The sequence below is a fragment of the Talpa occidentalis genome, unplaced genomic scaffold (assembly GCF_014898055.3).
Source record: "Talpa occidentalis isolate TD23 unplaced genomic scaffold, MPIMG_talOcc4v2.1 talOcc4.13, whole genome shotgun sequence".
NCBI lineage: Eukaryota > Metazoa > Chordata > Mammalia > Eulipotyphla > Talpidae > Talpa > Talpa occidentalis.
Genome location: NW_023601322.1, coordinates 90,315,547 through 90,331,432, shown reverse-complemented (window position 1 = coordinate 90,331,432; position 15,886 = coordinate 90,315,547). Strand labels below are relative to the sequence as shown.

Sequence of the window (15,886 nt, the reverse complement as noted above, 5' to 3'; positions counted from 1 at the left end):
ATTAAACAAAGTCTTTATGATACTGATCTTTTGGAATTTATTGCAGTTTCCTTTGCAACCTAGTGTACAGTTGATTTTTTGAATTTGTTCTAGGCTCATTCTAAAATAACAAATACTGTTTGGTGTACTATTATTTCTCAATTTTCTTTCCTTTTTTATTTTTTAAAGATTTATTTATTTATGCATACAAGAACTAGTACAGACCAGAGGTGCAGGGGGGTGAGAGGATTCACCAGAGACAGAGTAGGGAACAGAATAGGCAGATTGACTGAAATACACTGCTGAGGGGAGCAGTGGGGGAGACAGGAGAGGTCTGCTGCACCATGTGGGCCAGGATCAAACTCTTATAAAACTATAAAAACTTTATATATATGTATATATACATGCATAACTTATATAATGCATAAATGCAATTAATATACATGCTTTTTTTTTTAGTACAGACTTTTTCCCACATTTTATTTTTGAGCTGTCTTTGTACCCTCATACGCAGTTACACACACACACACACACACACACACACGCCTCATGCATCTCACACATTTCTTATACCAATGATCATATGAAGCATATCTGTTTTTCACACATGTATTACTTTACCAAAATGGGTTTATAAGTTTATCTAAGATCAAACAGCTAATAAGTGATGAAGTATTATGTGGGCCTGGAAACAAGTCTCCTGACTTTCTTTAGAGAGTGATGCTTTTCTTCTTTAGTCCTCTTTGCTTTGCTATAGTGGATATTTTATCAGTGGTATTGAGCTGAGCTGTGCCGTTCTGTCTTATCTTTTTATGCTGTGAAAACAAAACTCCTTGACTTCTACTCAGACTTCAGTGCCCAAATCTTAACCAAGGACTACAAGATCTCTCCCTTTCTTATCCTCCCCTTCTATTTAACCTCCTTTTGTTCTCCCTTCTGCTAAATGAAGCATCTTAATATTCTTCCAACATGGTGGGTTCCCCTGTTCACTAGGGAAGCCTTCCCCCAAGTGACTTGTTCATCCCTTCGAATCTTTGTGCAGAGGTAGCCTTCTCTGTTAGAGTTCTCTTATTTAAAAATCCATGTTGTTGCACATTATATAAACATCCCAGGCCTTTTCCTTTCATTGTTTTTTACTGTCACCACTCAGCACAACATTTCTACAATTTATTATTCATAATATTATTGTCTGCCATTCCTTTCTATGTTGTTGTTCCAGTGCCTGGCACAGCATATGGTTCAATAAATGTTAGTTGAATGAGTGAATATAGGAAGGAAATGTAATTGATTAAACAAAACTTTGCTACTAACACTTGATTGTTTTTAATTAAGTTTAACATTTAAAGTACTTTTAGTCAGGAGTGCTTGTTCATGAATCATGTGGAAATTTACTTTAAATCCCTATATGTGTTTACTTTAAATCCCTAGATGTGTTTAAGATTTTTTCATAAGTAGTTGTACATATCAGTTTGTGTAATATTGACATTCTCAGAAAGAAAATATACTTCTGGTTAAGATAACAATGCATATTCTTTGTGACACTGAGTTTGTTTTAATAAACAAAGCAACTTAAAGTTGATAGCAAATTTAGTTTTTCTCAAAATACTACCTGAGATCTTATTTAATTCTTTTTTCTATAGAATGTTTGTCTTATGTAACCACCAGATGAACATTGAAATATTGAGGGGGAGTAGTTGGTATTTTAAGAAATGATTATGAACCATAATTTCATTTTCATATTTTGCAATGTTATCAGTTATAATCCTTTTTATGATTAATTTTATCTTATATTTGTCTTCAAATAGTAAACTAGGAATTTACTTGATTTGCTTTTAAAATATTTTTTAAATCTTTTCTTTTCTTGTAGATTTGCTTTGGGTCACACTGATAAGAAATATGGATTCGCTGTCAATAACTTCACCCGAGAAAGAGATTCTTTTTTCTTACTAGAAAAAAACAGATGACTGGTGGAATCATGCTGATGGCAGCTCTGCATCTTTTTGTGTCATTAATTTTTTAAACCTACAAGACAAATGACTTGTGCTTTAAAGAAAATGAGTTGTTCATGGACATTATTTTTACCAGTTTTTATACAATCTTTTTCCTCTTAAATCGCACGACTCTCCTATGAAATTTAACACATACAGAACTCTTTAAGTCTTATTCAAAATAGCTTTCTTTTTAAGTTTTTAAACCTTGAATATTTATGCACCTTATTTTTACTTGACAAAGTCCTCAAAATTTCACAGCATCAGGAAAGATATGGACTTGGATACTTATGTTATTATAATAGACTACAGTGAATTTAAGTGGATCATTCAAAACATCATCTGTTTCATCATCAGAAATCTCACTTAAATATATAATTCTTAGCTTTCATGCAAACAAAGTCGCTTGAAAATGGCATGGGTAAAATTCTTACGGAAACCTAGTGGCAATCTTGGAAAAGTTTACCATGGGAGCATGGTATCCCTGGCCCCTACCATAGGCTTGTTCAATGAACCAGGACAAAACAGCTGCTTCCTTAATAGTGCTGTACAGGTAAGATCATAGTTATTTGTTGAATTTTAAAAAGTTCTTTTCAGGAAACCCTTTGTTTTATTCTTCTTTAATTCGAATATTAAGAATAAAATTATTCTTGGCTGGAGTGACTTTTTAATATCACTTTAATGGTAACAAAAGTAATTTGACTGCATTTTGGCTATAAGTGGAAATGGGTTTAACAGAATTGATATATTACCATGATATTAAAATATCTTTTAATGTATGATGTTTACTTAGTAAATTAACTTGTTTCTAAAATTTGTAAAAAATATTTTCTGAATCAGGTAACCTATGCCCCCACCCTGCCCTCGCTTTCTTTTCCTTAAAAAATAAAAAACAAAATAAATAAATAAGTAAAAAACAAGCAAAACATAGATTGCATAAAAAGAAATAAGCTGGGCCTCCCCTGGTGGCGCAGTGGTTGAGCGCAGCCTCTGCAACGCCGGTTCGATCCCTGGCCACTGGCGAGGGTCCCACAAGGCGCACAGACCTCTCCTGCCGCCCGCTGCTCCCCTCAGCAGTGTATTTTGTCAGTCTGCCTGCTCTGTTCCCCGCTCTGGCTCCGGTGAATTCTCTCACCCTCCTGCGCTTCTGACTGTACCCAGTGCTTGTATAAATAAATAAATAAATCTTAAAAAACAACAACAACAACAAAAAAGAAATAAGCTGCTTGGACTGAAATGAGAATACACAGTTTTTAATCTCAGTATTCAAACTCCCTTCACTTCCCCACTGTGGATCTTAAATCTTCTCTGTGTAGTAATTTGAGCATCACTGTTGTAGTTGAGTCAAAACTTAATCTACTTGGCTTCAGTCCTTACTGAAATTCTTTTAATTGGTGTATATATTAGTATGTGTGTGTTCAGTCTCACACATTGCAGTTTTCACATCGAGAATTGTGATTTGCGTCTTTTAAAAAATTGTTCACATCAATACTTAATATATCTAGTCTTTTCTCTAACCTGTTGAATGTCTGAAATTCAATTATAATAATTGTTTTAATGTACTTGTCTGCTAATTTTATCATTCATGCACATTCTGGGTATTTCTGTTGATTTTTTACCTCTCCATGTTTTGGAATATATTTTCATGTTTCTCTCAATGCCTGATAATTTTTCATTGACTGTTAGATTATTTGAATATTAGCTTATTGGGTAATAGATATTTTTATATTCCTTAAAATATTCCTGATTTTGGTTAAATCAAATATCTAATTTTATTGGGAAACAAGTTTGAGCATTTTATTTTTGTAGTGCCAGAACTATATTTATAAAGCAAATTCTGCAATGACCTTTAGTTATTGGGTAAGTGAAATTAGAGGAAACTTGTTAAAATCATTTTCTTAACTAACCTTTGTTTTTAGTTGGGAGAAATGAGAGAGATATTGGTTATATCATTTGGGGAAATGACTGAGATGTAGAGAAAGTTGAAGGTCTTATTTTTGTTTTTGTAATAGTCACTACAGCAACAAGTATAGCTGCCATTCTTTGCATGCCAATTATGTAGGGCACTGCTCTAAACACTTTATATGTTATTCTGTATTATTTCATCCTCACAAGAACTCTTTGAGGCAGGCATATGCCTCATTGTATAGAATTTATTTATTATCCACATTGTATAGACTTCAGGTTTTCCAGAATGATTCATTTCAACGTTTACCTTCTTCTTTTTTTTTTTTTTTTTGGTTTATCTTGTTTTTGTCTTACAGCAAATATGTTCAAAATATGTAACTACTATTTTTACCAAATTTTATCCCCACTGTCACACAGTATCCAGTGACTGGCAAGCTTCTGCTCACCCTTTTTTCTTGCCATGTTGTACTGACCCCTATTTGGTATACCCTGGCCTTTAGTGCCAATTATATTTCCTTCCCAAATTCCAGTTGGTTCCAAGTATTTATAATCACTTCCTCTTTTATGTCTGCCAAGTTCTCCATTCAGTAACCCATATTTCCTTTTCATATAAAATTTTTAACTGAGGAGTTAGTTTTTTTTCTCTCGCTATGCCCAACATACTTTTAACATGTAAATCAATAGAAATATCTCCAAATTAGCAGTTTTTTTTCTTGCTATTATTTTTAGCAGTGATGTATGTATAATTATGTACAACAGATTAGAAGTTATTTACTAGCTTCTGCAATTTAAAAAATATTTAAATTTGTCTTTTATCAGTGAGAAAAATGTTAACTGTGTTTTTTTTTCATCACGTATCACTGTTTTTTAGGTCTTATGGCAATTGGATATATTCCGACGAAGCTTGCGGGTTCTGACTGGACATTTTTGTCAGGGAGATGCTTGCATATTTTGTGCATTGAAGGTAACCTTTCAGTTATTGTGAAAAATTACTGTCAATTTCCCCCCACCAAATTTAATTTTATTTGACACATGTTGGGTTAGTTTAGTAATTGTATTTCAAGTTCATTGACAAGTGACTTATTTTTGAAGATGAATTCTTAGAGTGTAGCTTATTCTGATATGTGGTTTTATTTTCCACTTATATATAAGGAAGAGTTAAAATTAATATTGCCAATAGTATAAAACTGTTAGGAATATTACATTGTTCATTAATTTGCTATAAATCTTTATCATTTTAACAAGTGTTTTTGAGCTACTGTTGAATTCTGGGCATTAAGGACACAGCAGTGAGCAAAATTGATGAAAATGCTTTTCCTCATGGAGCGTATAAGTAAGCAGAGTGTAGAGTATGTTGAAAAGAGGGGGCAGATTAGGGAAAGGAAATAGAGTGTTCAGTGGCCAAGAAAGCCTGACATAGAAAGTGACACATTTGAAAGAAGACCTAGAAAAGGAAATGGAGTGGACTAGAGCATTCCAGACAGCAACTGAGGCCACTGAGGTGGCAGAGTGGGTGACATGTTCAGGGAAACAGGCAGGAGGAGCTTTGTGGTGCAAAGGGGAGAGAAGATGAGAGTAGACAATGAGCTCAGAACTAAGGCGTGATGGCTTTAAAATTACCTGTCTGGGGCCTCCCGGGTGGCACAGCGGTTGAGTGCTGGGTTGCGAAGCTGCCTGCAGCCTCTGCAACGCTGGTTCAATCCCTGGCTGCCGGGCGAGGGTCCCACCTGGCGTGCAGACCTCTTCTGCCACCCGCTGCTCCCCTCAGCAGTGTATTTCCTCAGTCTACCTGTTCTGTTCCCCACTCTGGCTCTGGTGAATCCTCTCACCCTCCCACACTTCTGACTGTACCCAGTGCTTGTATAAATAAATAAATAAATCTTTAAAAAAATTTAAAATAAAATAAAATTATCTGTCTGCGGATTCTGTTGTGCTCTTCCTATCAAAAGGTGGAGTATAATTCCTTAAATGTCTGCTGACCTTAATGATCATTTCCATTAAAGTTCTGTGTTACTTCCACTGGGCTATCTCTCAGGATGTTGCCATGCTGGGCGGAGGCCAAACCCATTTGTTACCAAAATCAGTAGCAGTGTTACCTTTTTCATTAAGTTTTGGGTGGTGAATTGCAGAGCAAGAAATAACTGAAACAGGAGTATAGATTGTGTAGGGTGCCTTCTCTTGAGTGACTTGGGGAGGGATAGAATCTGTTTTAAGTAGATAAAATGTTTGAATATGTCCATGTATTTTGCTGTTTGAGAATAAATGGAGGGAAACAAAGGCAGAAAGAAGGAGGTCCAGTACATATTAGCAACACATTTATGTCACTGAAACTTTTGCCCAACCACTTAAGATGAATGTTAGTGTCACTTGAATATTTATAACACATATACACCTACATATAGAAAAATAAAAGTACATTTTCATGCTTTATTTTCTTCATGTTCCTGAAAAGGTTGTTTAAATAATTTTTCAAAAGAGACAATTTTATATTCTTGTGATTAGAAGAGAGTAGCCATACACAGCCAAATAGGGTTATTGTTATGGGATGAAGAATGAACTTAGATTAGATTATAATATTACATTTTGTTCCCTCCCAATGAATTTTGAATATTTTGTCTAATCGTAAATTAAATCTTCTAGCCCAAATCTTTCATAACTCTCACAATTATCTGCCTCTTCCTCCTGCTTGCTTCATCCCACCCAAAACATGCATTCACCCACATGCACACACATGCCCATGTACCCACTGGCGCACGCTGTTCTTCAGACTGGCCCCCTGCAGCTTCTCAGAGCTGACATCCATCTCAGAGTGCTTTCATCATTAATCCCTTTGTCTAGAATGATTTCTTTCAGTTGTTCTTGTGTCTAACACCCTTATTTCCTTTATGCTTCTCCTCAATGTTATTTTTCCATCAGTGAGATCTTCCTTGACTACTCTAGGTGAAAGGTAAGCTCCCTCCCACCATCCTATCCCCACAATCCTTATCCCCATTACACTACTTTATTTTCCTGTCTTTTATATCTTTACTTCTTTCTATTGTATAATTACCACTTGCTGACACATTCTGTATTACTTGCCTTCTCCCCATTAGAACCAGAATATATGGTCCACAAAGACAGTCTTTGTTTTCTAGCATAGAACAGTACCTTGTTTGTGTATATACTAGCAATCCAAAAGTGTTACAGTACAACCCCAATGTCAAATGGGTTGGCCTGACTCTGGGTCCTTACCCGCACACTTAAAGGGGACTTATAGTGAGACTCAACCACAGGTACACACAAAAAGGGTAGTAAAGGGTTTATTTAACAAAAGGGGAAAATGAAGAAATGAATAACTCAGGGAGAAAGAGAGAGATAAATTGGTGACTACATCCTACCCGTTCCGCTGATCTAGAAACCCAATAGCACACTGAAAGCCAGAGAAAAACCAAGGGCCCCCAAGACCCACATGTCTGGTGATATACCAAACCTGGCTGCTTAACTCCACCCGCAGTTTTCAGCAATCCTCCCTTCGGTGGTGATGACATTATGGGATTGGTGTCTTGGATCTCTTCGGTCTGAGGTGGGCTCCATAAAACCTATTTGTGTAGTTTGTTCAGGACATCCTTTCCCCCCAACAATTGAAGACAGCTAATGAATGACTGTCTTTTTATCTAGTGGGTTTGTACTGATGTTTATGCAGTTGTATGTTTGTGGTTAATGTGCATTTAGATTTAAAGCCACTCATCTCAGAATACTTCCTTAAACAGCCTGCATCAGAATCGAGGGGGAGTAGTTTAATGGGTCGCACCTCAGACATTACTCAGTTGAAATCTCTGAGGATGGAGCCCGAGAATTTTATACTTATTTCTTATGCACCTCATCATCTTATTTTAGAGGTTGTTGCACCATTTTTACACATTACTCATACAAAAACTTTTTAACAGAATTTTAGAGCAAAGGACTGTTTATGTTACTCTGAGTTTAATGTTTTCAGTTCCACTATGTTGTAATGAACTTATCTAACTGGTTTTATAGTTGTTGGTGTTGAACTTATCATTGTGTTTCTTGGTTCCCAGACAATATTTGCACAGTTTCAGCACAGTCGAGAAAAAGCACTTCCCTCGGATAACATAAGGCACGCTCTGGCAGAAAGCTTCAAAGATGAGCAGCGATTTCAACTTGGCCTGATGGATGATGCTGCCGAGTGCTTTGTAAGTATTTCTGGGTACTGAACTGGGCAGTGGATGCATGTCTCCCTCATCAGTGCTGTTTAACTCCACCTGTGCTTTGTGTAACTTTTGGTTTTGATGATTTGTGCTGCTCTAATTTTTATTGACTGTTAGATCAGCTACTGGAGTATTTTAAAATCTATTTATTGAAGCAAAAAAGGCTTATTAAACATAAAATGTATCACTTATGACAGTGTTCTGCCTTCACAGGGTTTATGTGTATAGCACACTCCCAGCAGTAACATTTTCCTTTCACGCAATGATTCTATTTGAAATAGAAGCAGCAACATGGATGGAAAAGGAAAGGGATCATGCTTAGCGAAATAAGTCAGAAAGAAAAAGAACAATACCGGACGGTCTCACTCATAGCAGGAATTTAGAAAACCTAAATAAGGGACCAGGAAAAAGACTAATTACCACAAAGTAAAAATCAAAATCAACAAGCAGCTATAAACCAGAGACACACTACGGGGGGGAGAGGTAAGGAGAGGAAGGACTAGACTCAAAGTAAGGGGGGTGCAATTATATGGGGAATATAACCAAAATGAAAATGCATACATTGTGCAAAAATGAAAAATGATGTAAGAATTATATAAAATAAAATATTAAAAAAAAGAAATAGAAGAGGGTCTTGGTGGGCAGCTATTGAGGGCAGTAGTTGTGACATACACCTCACTCCAAGTTGAGAGTAGAAGTGAGGTTGATGTTCTGAGGCTGTGTTACCCCCACATTGATAAGTTGAATGTTCTCGTGATCAGGATCCTACCTACACACTTACTAAAATATGTATGTTGGGCCTCCCCGGTGGCGCAGCGGTTGAGCACTGGGTTGCGAAGTTGCCCGCAGCCTCTGCAGCGCCGGTTCGATCCCCGGCTGCTCCCCGGCCACCGGAGGAGGGTCCCACATGGCGCGCAGACCTCCCCTGCTGCCCGCTGCTCCCCTCAGCAGTGTACTTCGGTCCTTCTGCCTGCTCTGCTCCCCGCTCTGGCTCTGGTGAATTCTCTTACCCTCCCTTGCTTCTGACTGTACCCAGTGCTTATATGAATAAATAAATAAATCTTAAAAAAAAAACAAAACTCCCAGACATTTAAAAAAAATAAAGTATGTATGTTAATTGTTAAGTGTTTCAATAATATAGATGTCGCCTGTGTTTAAGCTGTGGAACCGTTTCTTCTCCTAGTTCTCTGCAGCATCAGCAAATTTTGTGAATTCTAGCATTGGGAATCCCTTCTAAGGTTTCCGTTGTTATTTTATGTCTCTTTCAACACTTCTTCCTACTTCAGTCATCTAAGCATTGTTTGAGCCTCCTTACTGGTATCCTTTCGGCCTGTCTGCTTATAGTCTAGTTTTCAGTGCCACAAGATTAATTTTCTTGAGAAGAGTGCTTATCTTCAAATATGTCTGTGATTCAAGTCAAAACTCTCATCTGACATTGAAGGCCCTTTACAATTAAACTCCAACTGACTCTTGGCTTCTCTTCTGAATTTTCCCTCCAGTGAGATGATTCCATACTGTTTCTTAAACACATATTTTAAATTCCTGCTTTCACAACCTTAGATCAAGTTCCTGTGAAACAGTCAAACAGTCAAAATGGTCAAAACTTTCCTAATTGATCATTTGGTTAAGTGTCCCTCTAAGTCATACTGTTTAGATAATGCGTGACCAAACCACCCCAATCATTCTCTGAATTTCTATAGACTTAACTTTGTGTAAAATTCATTTGACATCCGTATGTGATCATTTTTTTAATGCACATTTTTACTCTTTCTATAGACTATGATGAAAGCGATCCATCACTAATGCAGTGCTTAGCAGACTTGCCGGGTTGATTAAAATGTGTCAAAATGAGCAGTCATGAAATATGCTATTCATACTTCTTACAATTAATAGTTTAAAGCATAAATAAAAATATTTTGTACAATATTGAACTTTATAGTTTTACTTTCACGTAAATGTACTAATGTGTAATATAATTCATAGAATACCTAGAAATTCAGGCTTAAACAATAGGATGATTTTATTTTATTTTATTTTATTTATTTTAGGTTTTTTGTTGTTTTTTTTTAATTTTTTTTTTTTAAAGTTTTATTTGTTTATTTATTTATACAAGCACTGGGTACAGTCAGAAGCGCGGGAGGGTGAGAGAATTCACCAGAGCCAGAGTGGGGAGCAGAGCAGGCAGAAGGACCAAAGTACACTGCTGAGGGGAGCAGCGGGTGGCAGGACAGGTCTTCGTGCCATGTGGGACCCTCCTCCAGGGGCCCGGGAGCAGCCGGGGATCAAACCGGCGCTGCAGAGGCTGCGGGCAGCTTCGCAACCCAGCGCTCAGCCGCTGCGCCACCAGGGAGGCCCAACAATAGGATGATTTTAAACGTCCTTGGTCAGAGGAGTGTTAACTAATTTAAAGAATCTATTGCTTAAGCTTTGGTAAAAATGAGAATTATTTTCCTAAAGTAATACATACATACTCCTTGTTTATCTGCATCATAAATAGGAACTTTCATATGGAATTTGTTGCAGATTCCTTCCGTTGGGGGGGGGTTAACAAATTTTATGAGCCTTTATCATTGATACTTTGATCTAAGTTGTATAGACTGTGTAAATGATTCAAGTAGAATTTTAAAAACATTAACTGCTTTTTCTCATATGTAAATGTGTTTTCTAAGATTAAATTCCAGATGTCTGTCATCATAAGTTGATTTTAAAATTATTTTTAAAATCTTTGTTAAAGTAATATGTCACATTGCAGTGTTCCTTTTATGAAAAGAATTTTTAAAGCTAATACTACAAAAGATGAATAAATAATGTTTAACATGTTGATTAAAAGAAAAATTGAGTGATAAATGGGCCACAGAGCTGAACAGACAATTCACCAAAGAGCATGTCCAGAAGGCCAGTAGGCACATGGAAAAGTGTTCCATCATTGCTTGTAATAAGGGAGACAGGGAGACGCAGGTCAAAACCACAGTGAGACACCCCCTCGCACCCAGGAGTCTGGCACATATCAAAAAGACCCCCAACAGCAAGTGCTGGAGAGGATGTGGCGAGAGAGGAATCCTATTAAACTTTTGGTGGGAATGTAAAGTGGTACAGCCATCTATGACCCAGCAGTCCTACTTTTGGCTTTCTTTACAAGGAAGTGAAACATCTACTCAAAAGAATTATGTGTGTTATATTGTTTATTGTGGCATTATTTTTCAATAGCTAGGACTTGGAAAATAAACTAAGGGCCTACTGATAGAGGAAGAATCAGTAAGATGTGGTTTGCCCACACAATGGACTATATTATTCAGCCATATGGAAAGACAAAGCATTGCCATTTACAGCAAAACAGAAGGAGTCTGAGGGAATTATGTACAGTTAAAGCAAATCAGAATGACAAAGACAAACACTGGACATTTGCACTGTAGATGATTCTTGTAAAAACTGGTGGATGTTGATAAAACCAAGTGAGGCTTCTGAAGAGGGAGGGGGAAAGGGTTATATATAATGGATGGTTGTTGGGGCAACAAAGAAAAGCTGACAATGTATGTATGTCACTCCTAAATTTCACACTTTGGAAAAATCTTTTAAAAATTGTTAAACTTGTGAAGTTAAAAGAGAGTTTTATTTTGAAATGTTCTTTGCAAGATCCTCATCTTTTCAATTTTTCAAATTAGGAAAACATACTTGAGAGGATTCATTTTCACATAGTGCCAAGCAGAGACGCCGACATGTGTACCTCTAAGTCTTGTATCACTCACCAGAAGTTTGCTATGACTCTGTATGAGCAGGTGAGAGGGCTTACCTATCCTCTTAGCAGTTCTGTTTATGTTTTATGACTGATGAGCTGAACATGTGTTTCTACCTGTAGCGTGTGTGTCGCAGCTGTGGCGCATCATCAGACCCTCTACCCTTTACTGAGTTCGTGCGGTACATTTCTACGACAGCCCTCTGGTAAGGCCCCACTAAAGTATAATTACCAAAGATACTAATAGCGCATTGGCCGTTTATTTTATCAACCATAACATACATGGATTTCTAATTTCTCTCTGAAACTATTAAATATACTACCATCAGAGATACTAAGTGATGTCTGTCTCAGTTGGGTGTTTGATTTAGCCAAATATCTACGCAGGCATACCCAGCTGTGCTTCACAGATCGTACATTCTTCACAAATCGGTGCTATTTTTCCAGTAGTATGTGTTCCCTTCCTGTCTCTGTGTCACATTTTGGTAATTCTTATAATATTTCGAATTATTATCTTATCTCTTGTGATTTGTGGTCAGTGGTCTTTGACGCTACTATTGTAATTGTTTTGGGGTGCCACTAACTACACCCACATAGGACAGTGAACTTAATAAATGTTGTGTGTGTTCTAAACTGCTTCCCTGACCAGCTGTTCCCCTATTTCTCTCCCTCTCACTATTCCCTGATACACAGCAGTTTTGAAATTAGACCAATTAATAACCACATAGTTTGCTCTAAGCATTCAAGCGATGGACAGAGTTGGGTTTCACTCATTTGAAGTCAGAAGTTAGAAATGATTAGACTTAATGAGGGAGGCATCTTGAACACCAAGACAGGCCAAGAGCTAGTCATTTTGTACCAGATAATTTAACCAAGTTGTGAATGCAAAGGAAAAGTTATTAAAGGAAATTGAACGTATTTAATTTAGTGAACACATGAATTAATGAACACATGAATTTAGTGAACACAGGAATCAGAAAGTGAAACTGCCTTATTATTGATATGGAGCAAGTATATTTGTGGTCTGGATAGAAGAACAGATGAGTCACAATATTCCTTTCAGTTGACACCTATACACAGCGAGACCCTAACTCAATTTTGTGGTGGTTGAGAGGGCTAAGGGAGCTAAAGAAAAGTATGAAGCTAGCAGAGGTTGGTTCATGAGACTTAAGGAAAGAAGCCATCTACATAACATCATAATGCAAGGTCAAAATGCAAGGTGAAGCAGCAAGTGCTGCTGTGCAAGTTGTAGGAAGTTATCCAGAAGATGTACCTATGGTCATTGATGGAGATGGCTGCACAAATCAACAGATGTTCAGTGTGGATGAAGCAGCCTTTATATTAGAAGAAGACGCCATCTGGGACTTTCATAGAGAGAAGTCAGTGACTCACTTCAAAACTTAAAAGGATGCACCGACTCTGTTGATGGGGGTGAATGAAGCTGGTGGCTTTAATTTGAAGCCAATGCTCATTTATCATTCCAAAAAATCCCTAGGGTCCTTGAGAATGATGATAAATTTACTCTGCTTCTGCTCCATAAATGGAACAGCAAAGCCTGAGTAATGGCACCTCTGGTTACAATGTGGTTTACTGTTTGAAGCCCACTGTTGAGACCTGTTGCTTAGACAAAAAGATTACTTTGAAAATGTCATTGACTGTCTACTCAGTCACCCAAAAGTTCTGATGGAGATGTACTAAGAGTTGAGAGTTGATTGTTGGTTTTCATGCCTGTTAACACAGCATCCATTTTGCAGCCAGATCAAGGAACAGTTTTGATTTTTGAGTCTTACTATTTAAGAAATAAGTTTTGTATGGCTTAAGCTGCCATAGATAGCGATTGCTCTGATGGATTTGGGCAAAGTCAGTCCTTCTGGAAAGGATTCTGGACCTTCTGGAAAGAATTTCCCTTTTGACCTCTCCCTATAAATCATTAGGAACATTTGTGATTTATGGGAGGAGGCCAAAATATCAACATTAGCGGTAGTTTGGAAGAAATTGATTCTGACCATCATGGGTCACTTTGAGGGGTTCAAGAATTCACTGGAAAAAGCGACTACAAATGTGGTGAATATAACAAGAAAACTAGGATTGCAAGTAGAGCCTGAAGATGTGATTGAGTTGCTACAATCTCATGATAACACTTAAACAGACGAGCTGCTTCATGTGGAGGAGCAAAAAGTGGTTTCTCGAGACTGCAGTCTATTCCGTCTATGTATGGAGGTGAAGATGCTGTGAACACTACTGAAATGACTGCACAGGATTTAGAGTGTTACATACGTTTAGTTAATAAAGCAGTGACATGGTTTGAGAGGATAGACTCCCAGTTTCAAAAGAAGTTCTTTGGGTAAAATGTTATCAAATAGCATCAAATGCTACAGATATATCTTTTGTGAACAGACCAGTCAATCCATCATTGCTGTCTTGCTTTAAAAAACTGCTGCAGCCAGCTGACCTTCAGTTACCCTTATCAGTTAGCAACCATCAGCATCAAGACAAGACCCTCTACCAGCAAAGAGATTGACCTACTGAAGGCTGAGATGATGGCTTGCATTTTTTTGCAGTAAACAATTTTTATCTAAGTGTGTACACTGTTTTTTTTTTAGGCATAGTACTGTACACTAAATTAGCTATGTTTAAATTATAGTTTAAACTTTTATAGGCACTAGGGAAGCAAGAAATTCATGTGACTTCCTTTATTGTGACATTCACTTATTTGTGAACGGAACCGACATATCTCTGACTTCTTCCTGTACCGCATAGTGAACCTTAATCCAAATTTGATCTATTTATATTTACAGCAAGTTTCTGCTGAAGAGAGCCTGAAAGCTGAGCTCAGTAGTATGGGAGACTGTATGTGGTTTCTTCCTTTTTGCTAAGGAGTCTCCTGTTACCACCACCATGTTCTTTCGTGGTGATGGAAGGTAGGGTGAGCAGAAAAGAAAGAAATAGGTGAAAATAATCTTTTGTTAGGTTTATTGCATTTAAGGTCTCAACCTGAAGTATACCTGTTCATCTGAAATACAGGTTGGCTGCACTTTCTTGTTCCCTCCCTCCATTCCTGTCTCTGCCAGTTTAGATTCCAGGACTTTACATAAGAATTGTTGAAACACTAACAGACATTAGAAGGTAGAATTATTCGAGAAAAAAATGTTGAAAAGATCAGAAATATTTGCTGATATTTTTGTGCAAAAAATGAAACTTTTTTTTTCATTTTAAAACGTAATACATTTCAGAATGTATTAGTGCAACAGATAGTTGATAAACACTGCTAATATTTTTAGCATTGTGCAAAGTGAATTCCAAAAGTTCACTAATTTCACTGTATGAGTAAACTTCCATTCTTTTTTCTCTTATTTAAAAATTTCTAATATTTAAAATATTAACTAAAGAACTATCTGTTCCTTAAATATTCCTAGGAATTACCCATAAAAATCATCAAAATCGGATGCTTTCTGAGTGAAGTAACTCTTCAACAGTTTTTACAATTCCTTGTCTGATCTCTGGTGTATCCAGATATTTTTAAATTAATTTTAGAAACTTGATTCTTCTGTCCTGGGAAAATCATGTATTTGTGATTTTTGCATCGGTTAGCTTAAAGATGAGTATCATGTTCACTTGTAATGTCTTATGTCTCTCTTATGTGAGTATTCATCCCCAGGTCCAGGACTGCTCTGCTGGTTGTACATCATTTTTTTTTATTTTATTTATTTGTTTGTTTGTTTATACATGCACTGGGTACAGTCAGAAGCGCGGGAGGGTGAGAGAATTCAACAGAGCCAGAGCGGGGAGCAGAGCAGGCAGAAGGACCGAAGCACACTGCTGAGGGGAGCAGCGGGCGGCAGGAGAGGTCTGCGCGCCATGTGGGACCCTCCTCCGGTGGCCGGGGAGCAGCCGGGGATGGAACCGGCACCGCAGAGGCTGCGGGCAGCTTCGCAACCCAGCGCTCAACCGCTGCACCACCGGGGAGGCCCTGTACATCATTTTTTAAAGACTGTTCAGTAGCAGTTTTTTGTATCTGTTTAGTATTTTTCTTATTTTTACAGACTTTGGAAACATTGGCTTCGTGAAGT

General features: G+C 37.3%; 1 protein-coding gene across 2 annotated transcripts in view; it reads left to right on the top strand.

Moving 5' to 3' along the window:
- USP53 (ubiquitin specific peptidase 53) overlaps positions 1-15,886 on the top strand; it is a 55,769-nt gene that overhangs the window by 17,336 nt on the left and 22,547 nt on the right. For both annotated transcript variants that reach the window (XM_037509522.2, XM_037509521.2), the window contains exons 3-7: positions 1,847-2,520; positions 4,747-4,839; positions 7,934-8,068; positions 11,746-11,859; positions 11,940-12,022. In XM_037509522.2, coding sequence (XP_037365419.1) covers positions 2,380-2,520; positions 4,747-4,839; positions 7,934-8,068; positions 11,746-11,859; positions 11,940-12,022 — 566 coding nt within the window. In that variant the 5' untranslated portion in view covers positions 1,847-2,379. The remainder of the gene's footprint in view (positions 1-1,846; positions 2,521-4,746; positions 4,840-7,933; positions 8,069-11,745; positions 11,860-11,939; positions 12,023-15,886) is intronic.